The sequence below is a fragment of the Stenella coeruleoalba genome (genome assembly GCF_951394435.1).
Source record: "Stenella coeruleoalba genome assembly, chromosome: 6".
Classification (NCBI taxonomy): Eukaryota; Metazoa; Chordata; class Mammalia; order Artiodactyla; family Delphinidae; genus Stenella; species Stenella coeruleoalba.
The window spans coordinates 112,570,263-112,583,468 of NC_137151.1; the positions used below are offsets into that span (position 1 = coordinate 112,570,263).

The 13,206-nt window shown below is 47.0% G+C and overlaps 1 protein-coding gene across 1 annotated transcript in view; it reads left to right on the forward strand.

The window, feature by feature from the left end:
* Nucleotides 1–9,143: 9,143 nt before the first annotated feature.
* Nucleotides 9,144–13,206, forward strand: part of SGPP2 (sphingosine-1-phosphate phosphatase 2) — a 121,440-nt gene continuing 117,377 nt past the window's right edge. Inside the window, exon 1 of the mRNA XM_079923916.1 lies at nt 9,144–9,424. Coding sequence (XP_079780042.1) covers nt 9,206–9,424 — 219 coding nt within the window. The 5' untranslated portion in view covers nt 9,144–9,205. The remainder of the gene's footprint in view (nt 9,425–13,206) is intronic.

Sequence of the window (13,206 nt, forward strand, 5' to 3'; positions counted from 1 at the left end):
TATGAACCAAGCACATAATTATTTGTATTAAAATAAAAATACCCCTTTGTGTGACCCACATACAATGGAATTCTTCTTTTTAAAAATATTTAATCGGGGACTTCCCTGGTGGTGCAGTGGTTAAGAATCCGCCTGCCAATGCAGGAGACACGGGTTCGAGACCTGGTCCGGGAAGACCCCACATGTCGCGGAGCAACTAAGCCCATGCAACACAACTACTGAGCCTGCGCTCTAGAGCCCGCGAGCCACAACTACTGAGCCTGTGTGCCACAACTACCGAAGCCTGCACGCCTAGAGCCTGTGCTCCGCAACAAGAGAAGCCACTGCAATGAGAAGCCCACGCACCACAACGAAGAGTAGCCTCCGCTCGACGCTACTAGAGAAAGTCCGTGTGCAGCAACAAAGACCCAACGCAGCCAAAAATAAAATAAATTAATTAATTAAAAAAAAATTTAATCGGTACATTGGAAACCTGCCCTAGCCCATAAAATGATAACTTAAAACAATAACTTATTTTCATGATTTTTAACCTAATACGTATAGTTTAGTAACTGTGCTAGACTGAATAACTATATCTTTTTGTGTAAATTAATACTTAACACAATTTTATTAATCTAACTTCATAATTGAATTTACTAATTAGAAAAATATTTGGACAACTGACTAGAATAAAGTAATTTGTTATTTCAGTTTCATCCACATACAGCCTGTTGATAGCGCCCTTTGCAGATCCTGGTCTGGCCATATTGTTATCGTATCCACCCTCCATCTCTGACATAATTCTTCCCTTTCACATCCCTCCCAGACTTCAACCCACACTGTTCTATGTTTCTGCTTTTCTTTGTGCTATGTTTTTTGTCTTCTGTCTGTTATAACCTTCCATGGTCTCTGTTTGTCACAGTCTTTCCCACTACAGATAGGTCTTCTCAAACCCTACCTCCTCTCTAGTGCTTTCTCTGATCCTCCAGTTGTCATTAATTTCTACCTCCCTTATTTCCCCATTGCTTCATCCTAGATCCCAGCTTGGCTATTACAGTCATTACCATATCTGCCTATATCCTCCCACACACCGTTTATTCATGGAGGACAAGGCCTATGTTGATTTCTCTTCTCCATTTTCTATCCTTAAAACATTAAAACAGCTCTTCATTTACTTGGTGCTGAACAATTCAGCATTGAACCACATCCTGTTTTGTTGTTGTTTTTGTCTTCTTTATCTACTCTGACCAAGAAGGATTCAGAATCCCTTCCTATGGTTTTTGTAGATCTCGGAGTTACAATGGCTTTTGAAGAATGCTGGGAGAATGTGCTAACAACCCAGGAGCAGGGTCACCAAATGTGCAGAGAGCCCCACATCCTGGAGGGAGTTGGAAACAAGCTGGCGAGGAGGGCAGACCATCCAACCGGACATCCCTTCAGAATGGCTAGTTCGATGCTGCCTTCCTCTGGGCTACTCTGGGCTACAAGTTATTTACCAGTCCAACACGTAATGTTGGCCTTCCTAATAACTTCACAGGGGACTGCTGGGTAAGGAGATGAAGTGGGACTTCTCCCCAACAGCAGGTGAGTGGAAGAAAAGCTGCTTTATGTGCTAAGATACATGATTGCTCTTCAGTGGTCAGGCCACTAGTGAGTTGATCATGCTAGTGAATAATGGATTAAAGCTATAGTTTATAGCGAGTGATTTAACCTTTCCAAATCTCAGTTTTCTCATCTGTCCAATAGGGTAATAGTAACTTTTCCCAAACTTTTTGGTTGCTGTGATGATTAAAGATAATGCTTGTAAAGTGCCAACTTACATCTCCTCCCCTGGTTCTTAGGCCTTTGGACTCAGACTGGAACGACACCACTGGCTGTCCTGAGTCCCCAGCTTGCCAGCTCACCCCACAGATCTGGGGACTTCCAGCCTCCATAATCATATGAGCCAATTCCTTATAATAAATCTTGTGATATAAATAGATATAGATACATAAATCATATAGATATATTTATATATCTATATAGTTAAATTTTACATATAATATAAATATATAGATATATTTATAAATGGCCAGGTATAGATACATAAATAATATAAATGACCAAATGGCCTTGGACAACACTGGAATATATATATATATATATATATATACCTCTCTGTATATAGACATATAGATATATAGATAGAGATAGATAATGATAGACAGATAGATAGATAATCTCCTGTTGGTTCTGTTTCCTTGGAGAACTAATACACTACTCTCAGTATTATCTGAAGTAGAAAGAAAGAGAAATTAGAAGCTCATTAGCCATTGAAAAACAGAATGGGGGACATAGGGAATTTGCCAGTGGCATTTAGGTAATCAGGAAATAAAGGAATCACGGGATCCTGCGGTGAGTCACAGGAAGTGGGCGCTTCACAGCAAGACCCCCAGAGGCTGCCAGGCCTCATGTCTGTGGTCCAGAAGCCTCCACAATAGACTGTCAGGACTGCGGAGCAAAAGTGCTTCTGCTTGCCTCTCACTTTCAAATATCACACCAGCCTCTCTCATATGAGGAATCCAAACTGGAACTCTACCAGCAAGAGCGAGTTTGGGAAATGTAAGTTTTAGGCCTCCAGCTGGAGATAAAGAGAGAACTTAGAAGTATTAAAAACAAAAAAATCAAACAGAGAAAAGAAATGAATTTATAAGGTAAAATTTTGTTGACTTGAATAACAACCCCTAAAATTGTCCTCCTTCCTTTCGCACAGCAAAGGCCCACAGTTTTTTTTTTTTATAAATTTATTTATGTATGTATTTATTTATGGCTGTGTTGGGTCTTCATTGCTGAGTGCAGGCTTTTTCTAGTTGTGGCAAGTGGAGGCTTCTCATTGTCGTGGCTTCTCTTGTTGCAGAGCATGGGCTCTAGGCATGCAGGCTTCAGTAGTTGTGGCACGTGGGCTCAGTAGTTGTGGCTTGCGGGCTCTAGAGCTCAGGCTCAGTAGTTGTGGTGCACGGGCTTACTTGCTCCGCGACATGTGGGATCTTCCCGGGCCAGGGATCAAACCCGTGTCCCTTGCATTGGCAGGCAGATTCTCCTGCGCCACCAGGGAAGCCCAGGCCCACAGTTTTAGCTGTGCCGGCACTAGCAGGTGGTGTGGGGCTCCTACCTGTTGATGCTCTGAAGTGGCCGTGGGATAAACTGAAAGTCCAGAAGAAAGTGGCTTGGCCACTGAATCAGAGTGCTGGGTTCCTGGAGTCACGGCCACTTCAGAGCATCAACAGTTCACATGGGATAAACTGAAAGTCTATCCCATGCCAGGAGGTAGCTACCGTTAGTTAATGAGTGATTTTACGCCAGACCCTTTTCAAATCTTTTGCACGTATGCACATATATGTACCTGCACACACACACAAACGTGTATTTTAACATCTTAAACATAAATAGCAACATATTATACCTAGTGTTCCACATTATTCTGGGACTTGCTTTGTTTATTACACAATGCATATTGGAGATGAATGTCTGTGAAGTTTTCCAATCCACCTTTAGCTCGTAGATGATTCATGAATTTGAATATACCCAGGAAATATAACCACAAATGCTTCACTTAGATTTGGAAGCTTATTCCGAAGTAAATGAGGATTTAAATTTTTGACAACTAAGTGGTACAGTTCTACCCAGATCTATGTAATAAACCTAGTCTTGGAAAGTGTTATGTTAACTGAAACTGTAAATTGAATCATATTATAAAAGTGTCCAGGGGGCTTCCCTGGTGGCGCAGTGGTTGAGAGTGCGCCTACCGATGCAGGGGACATGGGTTCGTGCCCCGGTCTGGGAAGATCCCACATGCTGCGGAGCGGCTGGGCCCGTGAGCCATGGCCGCTGGGCCTGCGCGTCTGCAGCCTGTGCTCCGCAAAGGGAGAGGCCACAGCAGTGAGAGGGCTGTGTACCGCAAAAAAAAAAAAAAAAAAGTGTCCAGGAAACTGATTATTGGAAAGGACTCAACAAGGAGTGTTACTAATAGGGAATATTCTTTAGGAATAAAAATGACTCTCCTAATAGACCACTTGTGAACAGTCAAATATATTTTCTTTGTCTTAAATTGGGGCTCTCTGTATATGAGCTTGACCAACCCCAATGCATGCCTGATGGAATTGGAAGAAATGGTTCCCTTTTCTCTAGTAGATGTTTGATGTTTTATCAAAGCATAAGCCAAACAAAGAGGACTGACTTTTAAAATTGGTTGGCACGAGATCTCCCCCTTCCCTCAAGTTCTTTAGTTAGGTAGAGCAGGCTAAGCCCTACAGTGTTCCTCATAAAGTGGTCAAAATCCATCAACACTCATTGGAAAACTATTTTGTCTCATATGGTTTGATTCAACTGGATTCAAACCAAGAAGTCGTGGCTGAAATCAAACTCTTAACCAACACTCATGGTTGTGAGCGCATGCGGACTGGACCAACACTCATGGTTGTGAGCGCATGCGGACTGGACCAACACTCATGGTTGTGAGCGCATGCGGACTGGACCAACACTCATGGTTGTGAGCGCATGCGGACTGGACCATTCCTTGCCTGTTCGCTGCAGGAGAAATTCAAGGCTCCCAGTCGTTCTTCTTACTGCTTTCCCTCTTTCTGTCCCTCTGTTTACAGGAACATCACCTGTAACTGTTTTCTTTTAAACCATTTGTAGGATGAAATGTTGCAAAGCCAAGCTCAGTTAAGCAGGGAGGTTTTAACCTGAAATTTCTCCCAGCCTGAAAGGTTCTCCCCCCACCCCAAGAATTTATGTTTGATGATTTATTGAAACTGTCTAAATAGAAAAAATTTTTTTCATTAGTTAAGGAGAAGAAAGAAAAAGCTGTGTCTAATGCTTTACATTTTAAAATTTCAGTGATCTGGACAGTCCTTGGAGCCTGGGGTTTTGATCCATTTGTCAACAAATGATGTATCTCTAATCTGCTAAGGCTATTAATCTTTGGTTACTTTATGTAACATATATGCAAAGATATAAATTACCCTTTTAAAAAAAGACTGCCAGTAACCAAATTCACATATACAGTAGTCTGCAAATTTTGAAAGGGTTATGTGCCAAAAGTTAGCTTGGATCTCAGAATGGCTTCCCCACAGAAAGTGACTAGATTTCCAGCAAAGCCTAGAAAGCAGTCTGATTCACCATGAGGTGAAATATCAATAGATTCACTGTGTTCCAGAATCTCTTAGGAAGCCAGGACTCTGCAGCCCTTTTCAGCACCCTGATGGGCTGGGGTGAGGGGTCAGAATCGGTTTCCATGGCAGCAAGAAGAAGCCTCCAGCAGCAAGCGGTGGGCAGGGCTTTGGTAACCCCTTGATGGTGACTTGAAGGTGGGGAGTTGCTGCTCCATTTCCGTGTTCTGTCAATTCCTGGCTGGCTGAGTTAGGACTCTTCAGGCCATAAGTAACAGAAATGGGGGAGTTGTTACCAAGGATTCGGGGGTAGTTTGGGAACCCAGGCTAGGAGGACCTTCGCTGTGGCTGGAACGAGGCACCGCGGAGCTGTCTCTCAGGATCCATTGCTTGCGTTTCCTAACTTCTCTGTGTGTCTGCTTTACTTCTCCCTTGTGAGCACTCAGCAGTAAGACCACTTGCCTGCCCCATGGTGTGGTCTCCAGTTTGTGAATTTTCTTCTTAGTTCAACAGATATACTGGGGTCTATGAATCCAAATGCCCAAAGAGAAAGCGTTTGATGATCCCAAGTTTGGTCAAGTGGTGTCCAGCCCAGGGCCAATTAGCTCTGACCGGGGGCCAGGTCATATGGCTCAAACGATGGCTGCCAATCTCCTCTCCCATTCCTTTCCCATCCCCTGGGAAGAGAGTGGGTGAAGGAGGAAGGAGATCCTCCCATAAGAGCAGTGTGAGATGGCAGACCCTGAAAAGAGAATGTAATACACTTTGTAACTTTGGGAAAAATTACTTCACATCTCAGAGTCTCAGTTTTCTCCTCTACAAAAAGAGATAAAACGACTTGCCTCTGGGGGTTGTAGAATTTACATGCAAAAATTTGCAAATGAGTCCTAAACTCCCAAAGCTCTAAAAACTGTGAGGGGTGCTCTTAGTCTAGAACAACATTCACTAAGTGTTTACTGAGCACTCATGACACACTGGGAATACTTTTCAATACAAGAGTAAAGAGTAAAGATAAATTCTAGGGATAGAATGTGATTTAGTAATGGAAAGAATACGTTTTAGAGTCACAAAGACCTGAGTTGAATCCTCCTTCTGCCACTTAGTTGTGTGGCTGTGGGCAAGTTTCCTGCCTCTGAGCTGGGAGCATTACTCCTTATTACACCCTAAATGGCCCTACTTGGTCCCACCTCTCCCAAGTCAATCCCTGCACTCAAGCCTCCTCTGCCAGGCTGGCCTCCTGGTGGTTCCTCCGACCCTGCTGAGCTTGGGCTGCCTTTGCAACTGCAGCTTCCTCTGTCCGGAATGCTGTTTCTCCTGATCTGGATTGGGGGGGGGGGCTCCTTTTTTTTTTCAGGTCTCTGCACAAATATCCTCCTTTTGGAGGTAACCAACTTACCTACAGGTCTTCCCCCTACCCCACCCACCTTGCTCCTCTCCATAGCATTTGTCGCTTCCTAAAAGTACAGATTTATTTGATTTTTTAAATGAGCTGTCCCCCCACTAAAATATAAGTTCCATGATCTAGGGCCTCTGGTGTTTTCACTGACGTATCCCCAGGCCTAGAAGAGTGTCTGACACTAGTAAATGCACAATTGTCAAATACATGAAGGATGAGGGCCACTGGGAGGATAAAGTGTGATTAAATTAGTTATGGCATGAAAGTACTGAGCACATGCCTGGCACTGAGAAAGTACTTTACTGGGTTGAGAAGCATTCCCTCCAAATTCATGTGCACCCAGAACCTGTGACTGTGGCCTTTTTGCAGATGTAATCATGTTAAGATGAGGCCTCATCCAGTGACTAGTGTCCCTATAAGAAGAGGGAAATTTGAGCACAGAGAGTCATGCAGGGCGAATGCCCTGTGACAACAGAGGAGGAGATTGGAGTAATACTGCCACAAGCCAAGCACGGCCACCCCAGCCATATAAGAAAGACAAGAAGTGAGGATTCTCATCTCATCACAGGAGGAAAGTGAGGCACACTGTGACATCACAAGCCACTGGAAGCTGCAGGCAGTACCTGGTCCCCAAGGGGATATAATGCATTGTCTGAATATGTGATTTTCGGCCTTATGCTCCATGTGCCATGTTTGGCTTTGCCTCTTTTTCCTAATCGGGAGAAAGGAAAATCAAAGCATCGAATTTGGGAGATAACATCACTCAAGTGTCTTCATGGGGAACATATTTCTTTTAACACATACAAAGAACAGGTCTGGAACTTCCCCGGTGGTGCAGTGGTTAAGAATCTGCCTGCCAGTGCAGGGGACATGGGTTCGATCCCTGGTCTGGGAAGATCCCACATGCCGCGGAGCAACTAAGCCCGTGCGCCACAACTACTGAGCCTGCGCTCTAGAGCCCTCGATCCACAGCTACTGAAGCCCACGTGCCTAGAGCCCCTGCTCTGCAACAAGAGAAGCCACTACAATGAGAAGGCCGCGCACAGCAAGGAAAAGTAGACCCGGCTCGCCACAGCTAGAGAAAAGCCCCCGCGCAGCAGCGAAGACCCAACGCAGCCAAAAAATAAATAAATAAATAAATATTAAAAAAAAAAAAAGAACAGGTCCGAAACCACTACAATTCCAGCTGTTAAAACTAAAACCACAAAAACAACAACAAACTAAACCACAGGGTTTGGTCCCAGTGACTGTAAATGACAGCAACATTGAGGAGAGAAGCCTTCTGCTTCTAGGATTGAACATCTCTGTGTGTGACACAGCTGGATTGTGACGGCAGCTCTGTACTTCTTCTGTGAGTTAAGTGGGGAACAGTATTTCCCAATAGTTTCATTGCTCTCTCAGCCACCTTGATTTTGCTCACCAGACAGGACTGGGAAGAAGAGAGGAAACTCAGGCATGAGGGAGACCAGTCATCCTTGAAAGCTACATCCCAAAGACCTGAATTGACATCTGGATAAACAAGGTCGTGGCAGGTGTTCCTCCATAGTCATTTGTGCAACCAAATACTTGGCAGGACTTACCCTGGGCCACCAGGAAATGCTCAGCCTTCAGCTGCAGACTGAAGACAGAAGGATTGAGTTGCACTTTCGTTGCAAGCAGGTCATCTGGGCCTAATTTGACTGTTGCCTTTCACTCCCTGTGAGGAAGTGCCGTGCCGCTAGAAGATTCAGGAGGGAGGAGGGAAAACCAAGGTCGACCAGCAGGATGTTTTCTTTGCTGTTCTGCTGAGATCCCTAAAGCAGGTGCAGGTGTGGGGAGAAGTCAACCTCCTCGCGGTCCTTCAACACCTTGTTCTCTTCGGGTCTAAAGGTCTAGAGGCAGAGCGGAAAAAAGAAGTAGGAGAGGGGCAACCACCATCTTTCTTAATGCGGAAAGCCAAGAAAGAATCAATTTTCCTTTCCACCTGCCTCAAAGTGTTCCCCAGTTGCCAAATCACAAGGGCAAGGGTAGGGACGCAGAGGATGACTCAGGATCCACTTCGAACCTCCTCGGTGGAGCAAGGTCAAAGAAGTTTGGGCCCGTGGGGAGACGTTGCATCACGCAGAGTTTGGTAAGAACTTGGGAATCTTCCCTAGGGGGGCTCCCTCTACCTGCCGGAGGTGGGCAAAGGCAGGACTACAGGCGGGATGCGGGGAGCTGGAGGGGAAATCAGACCTCCCCTTGAGCTCAAAAGTGAAAGGAAGGTCACTAAGCGATCAGCCGGCGCACGCCAGGATGGACTCACGCAGGCCCACACGTGCTCGGCCGCTCCCCATTAGGTAGCACTTCTGCACCAGCCGGGAGGGGTGGAGGAGGCGCGCTCGGGCGCAGAGAGGCGCGGTGTAGACACCTGTACCCTTTCGCCCAGTTCCGAGCGGGCCGGACGCCGGGGATCGCCCGAGCCCGCCCGGGCCCGCCGGGAAGGAAAGGAGGGCGGACGTGCCTGGCGCAAGGTGAAGGCGAACACCTGGACGTCCGCGTGCGCGGGGCGGGCGCTAGGACCCGAGCGGCGCACCTGTTGGCTGGCGCCCCGGGCCCCGCCCGCCACCCCGAGCGCCCGGCCCGGCGAGGGCGAAGGCAGGAGGGACGGTGCGAGCGGGGGGCACCGGGTGGTGGTGGCGGCGGCGGCCCCGGGATCACCATGGCCGAGCTGCTCTGGAGCCTGCAGGATTCCCAGCTCGTCGCCCGCTTCCAGCGCCGCTGCGGGCTCTTCCCCGCGCCGGATGAAGGCCCCGGCGAGCCCTGTGCTGGCCCCGCGGAGGGCGCGGCGCGGGCGCCCGGGCTCGGGCATCTCCCCGCAGCCAAAGGCAGGGGCGCCGGGGAGCCGGCCAGTGGGCTGCGGAGAGTCGCGGTCCCGCAGGTAACCGCGGGCCAGGTGTTCGCAGTGGTGGGGGGAGGGGACAGCTCGCCCCGCCGCCTGCGGACTTGCTGGTCCTGGCGACGCGGCGGTGGGTGCGCGCCGATCCTGCCGTGCCGAGAGGGCCCCATACCCTAGCGGCGACCCGGCTGCCCGCGCTGTGGGTACCAGGGAGGGGTGGGTGGGAGTCCAATCCCTAGGATGACATCCTCTAACGCTGCCAGGTGGCAACCAGGTCTAGTAAGACTTCAGAAGCCCCCAGAGCTTTAAATGCAGCCTATTTGGAGACTTTCTAGTTTCATAAGTAATTAAATTTATGTTGATGCGTATTCTCCCAAATGTGTAAGAGTTACATAATTGAAAAGAGGAGCGGAGACGTCCTTGGCATTTTCACAAGAGGCTTCCCTGAGGAGAAATTCTGACTACTCCCCCCAGGATTCTGAGTTTCCGCCCATCCCCCTTTCTTTGATCCGCACTAAAGGCGTGGAGCGGGGCTCAGCGCGCCCTTCACCGTCCTGCAACGCCAGCTCTAAGGACAGAATTTCGGGTTTAAATATTGCTGCTGGAGAGATTTATAAAGCTCACCCCCTACCTCCAGTGATGTCGTCCAGACAGCGCTTCGCTCTCTCCTTCCCCCAGAGTCTTAGGGTCCCTCCTGCCTGGTGGGTCTCTTATTAACTGGCACCAGTGACTTTTAACAGATGCTGTCAGGAGTGAAGCTAACCACGCTGTCCTCTAGGCGTTCACAGTGTGGTTACACAATCCACTGCGGCTTTGGGAAGCCAGCGCGTCGTCGCAGTGCACAGGGACTCCAGAGGGGAGGGCCCAGACAGGCTGCAGATGCTAATGTGCCGGGGCTGCTGTCTGCCGGGGCGCAGGGCTGCCCTCTGGGAGGGAGGGCTCCCTGCAGCTATGAGATGCCCTGGGCCGCCACAGAAGCCGCCCTTCTGGGGAGGGGAGGTAGAAAGTGTGGCAAATGAAAACTGAAACAATGTATTAATTACAACTCTTGGCGGGGGTGGTGGAGGAAACCGCGTATTTTTCTTCCTAAAAGTTTTGGTGACAGCAGGATGGCCTTTATGTGTAGATTTCTAGATCTAGTAACTGAGGAATTATGAAGAACCTGGCTTCCATGTGCGATGGAATATTATGGGCATTAAATTGTAGGATTTATTTAGAGGCTGGGGGGTGGGTTCCAGTCCAGAGAAATCTTCCTGCGTAGTATTTTTTTTTTCCATCTCTTGTTGTTCATTCTCTGTCCCCATGACACCCAGTAACTTTTAGATGAGTTTGAGAGCCCCCTTTCCCCTTCCCCTTTCCTCTCGCGTTGTCTTTAAAATGGGGCAGAGGGAAGGAATAAGAACCAGTCTCCATCCTGAAATGCTGTTTGGCGTTTTCTGTGCACACACACTTTATACCCACAGGCAGATGCACGGGCAGCTCTCTGTTGCTCTCTCCTCAAGGGTCTACTCTGTCTCCCTAATTCAGGAAGCTGGCGAAGAGCGCATTTTCCCCTTAGTGTTTCTCAAACTGTTTTAAACATTACCCTTAGTCATGTAACTTTCAATTCTGGAAAAGGACCATCTTGCCCTTTAAAAGCGAGATGAGCAGATTTTCTTGTAGAGAGGTGTTATCTTGCCACCTGAAGACCCTGATCATTCAGTGAACCAAACGGAAGGGTCGCCCCCTTTCCATCCTACACACGACCTCACTCACTATCGATCATGTAAAAGTAAGAGAGCTAAAAATTCACGATAAGAAATCACCACATTGGTGTGTGATGGGGAAAAAATGAGAGCACTTGATAAATAATGGGTTAATGTTTTTAAAGGTGGGTTGGTGTCAAGTGACTTGGAAAGATTAATACTTTGCAAGTACAGGTGGAGTTGCCAAAAGAAAACAATTGCATACCTGCCCCGTATAATTGATAAGACCTTAAGGGGACAGCTGACAAAACTTCTCTCCAACAGCTACTCTTCCCCTTGGCCTCTGGCCTTTGCCTGGCCTGTGGCCTGTGCCTCCCTGAGCTCCCTGTCCTTCTTTCTCTAAATAAACTCCCATTCATCCTTCAGTTTCAAAGGTCAATTCCTCAGGAGACACTTTCACTCACCTTCCAGTCTCCCTCCTCCTTTTATGGGTTCTCTTTGCTCCTGTGTTTCTTCACAGCAGTTATCACATTGTGCAGGCACACCTTTGTGCAGATATCTGATTATTGGCCGCCTCTTCCAGTGAATGATAAGCTCTAAGAATGCAGGCAACTTGTCTAGCTTGCTTAGTATTTTCTCCTCATGGCCCGGCATGTGGGAGCTCAGTGAATTTTGTAAACTAATGAGTGTGGATGGCAATATAAAATTGCGCTTTAAAAGCAAAACAAGCAGATATTCTTGCAGAGACGTGTCTTGCTGCTTGAACAACCCGGGCATTCGGTGAGGCCAATGGTGGGGTTTCCCCCTTCCCATCTAACACCCTTCACTCACTATATCGTGAAAAAGAGGGAGCTAAGAATTCAAGATAAGAAATTGAGGATTTTTAAAAACTGAAGTGTAAATATTGAAAATCAAATTTTTCCACATAACTTAGAAGTCAGGCAGCACCAGGGTATTGATTTAAGACACTTCAAACAATAGTGAAGTTGTTTTCTTCAACAATCGAAGTTGTTCTTAGATTGCAACAAATCTAATCTTTCTCACCTCCCATGTTTTCTGTATTTCTTGTACTGCTTAAAGCAGGGACAAGTAGGGAAATGACTAAGTGAGGGCTTCCATTACACATTTTTGTAACACCACACGCCACTAGCTTCAAGATTAACTACACGTTTACAAACCAGGTCTGGGCTGGGCTTGCACAAAGCTGTCGTTGAATAAATCAGACTGGCCCTCATAGATTTCCCAGTAGCCATGCATGTCACAGACAGAAAAGGTTTGCGTCCTAAAGAGTTGAATGCTTTGTTGAGGGCTTTCCAGATATCACACGGTCAGATCGGTGACTTAAGTCTAAACTTTTTTCGACCGTGCACACCTTCCAGGGAAACAATCCGAGGCTTCATTCTATCTGTCTCATTGGGAAGGTGTGAGGTGTTAGGACTGGTTGGGGGCAGGGTAGAGACTGGATGGAAAGAGAAACTATTGCTTTTGGTTTACAAGTGTAACTGGTTTGCAAGGGTAACCAGAGGAGGACGTTCTTGGCAGTCACCAGGAGAAAGAGACAGGGGTCCTAGGACCCAGCTAGGAGGGCAGAGGCCAGTCTCTCGGAATTATGTTTATTTGTTCTGGGATAAAGCCAACCTTGAATACAATGGTATTTTGATTTCTATTATCTTCGCTCACTCAACACCATTGCATTAAGTTAGATTTTGTAGTGCCTTTCCCATTGTTATGTTAGACCGTGGTTAATCTTTCCAAACTGTACCGTGCTCAATAAATACTTTTGGATAACTATTTGCTCAGACATAGTTCTAAACTTGGATTGGGGAAGGGATCAAAATTAGGTTATTTTTAGAAGTCTTTTTGCACTCCCCGTTTTCCTCTTGAAACATTTGGGGTGCTCCAAGTCTGTCAATCTACAAAACCCCACCCTTGATTTTATGGGTTTGCTTAAGTGCAAAGGACCAGGAATCAAAAGACCAGGATCTAGGTCTGTCTGCCCTGGGATCATTCTGAACTTCTCTGGGCCTCTGTTGTCCCACCTGCAAAGTGAGCAGAGTAGAATAGAACCGTGGGTTTCCAACTGTGGCTCTACATTACAGTCAGTTAGAGGGGCTTTAAAAACAAAACAAACAAAAAAAC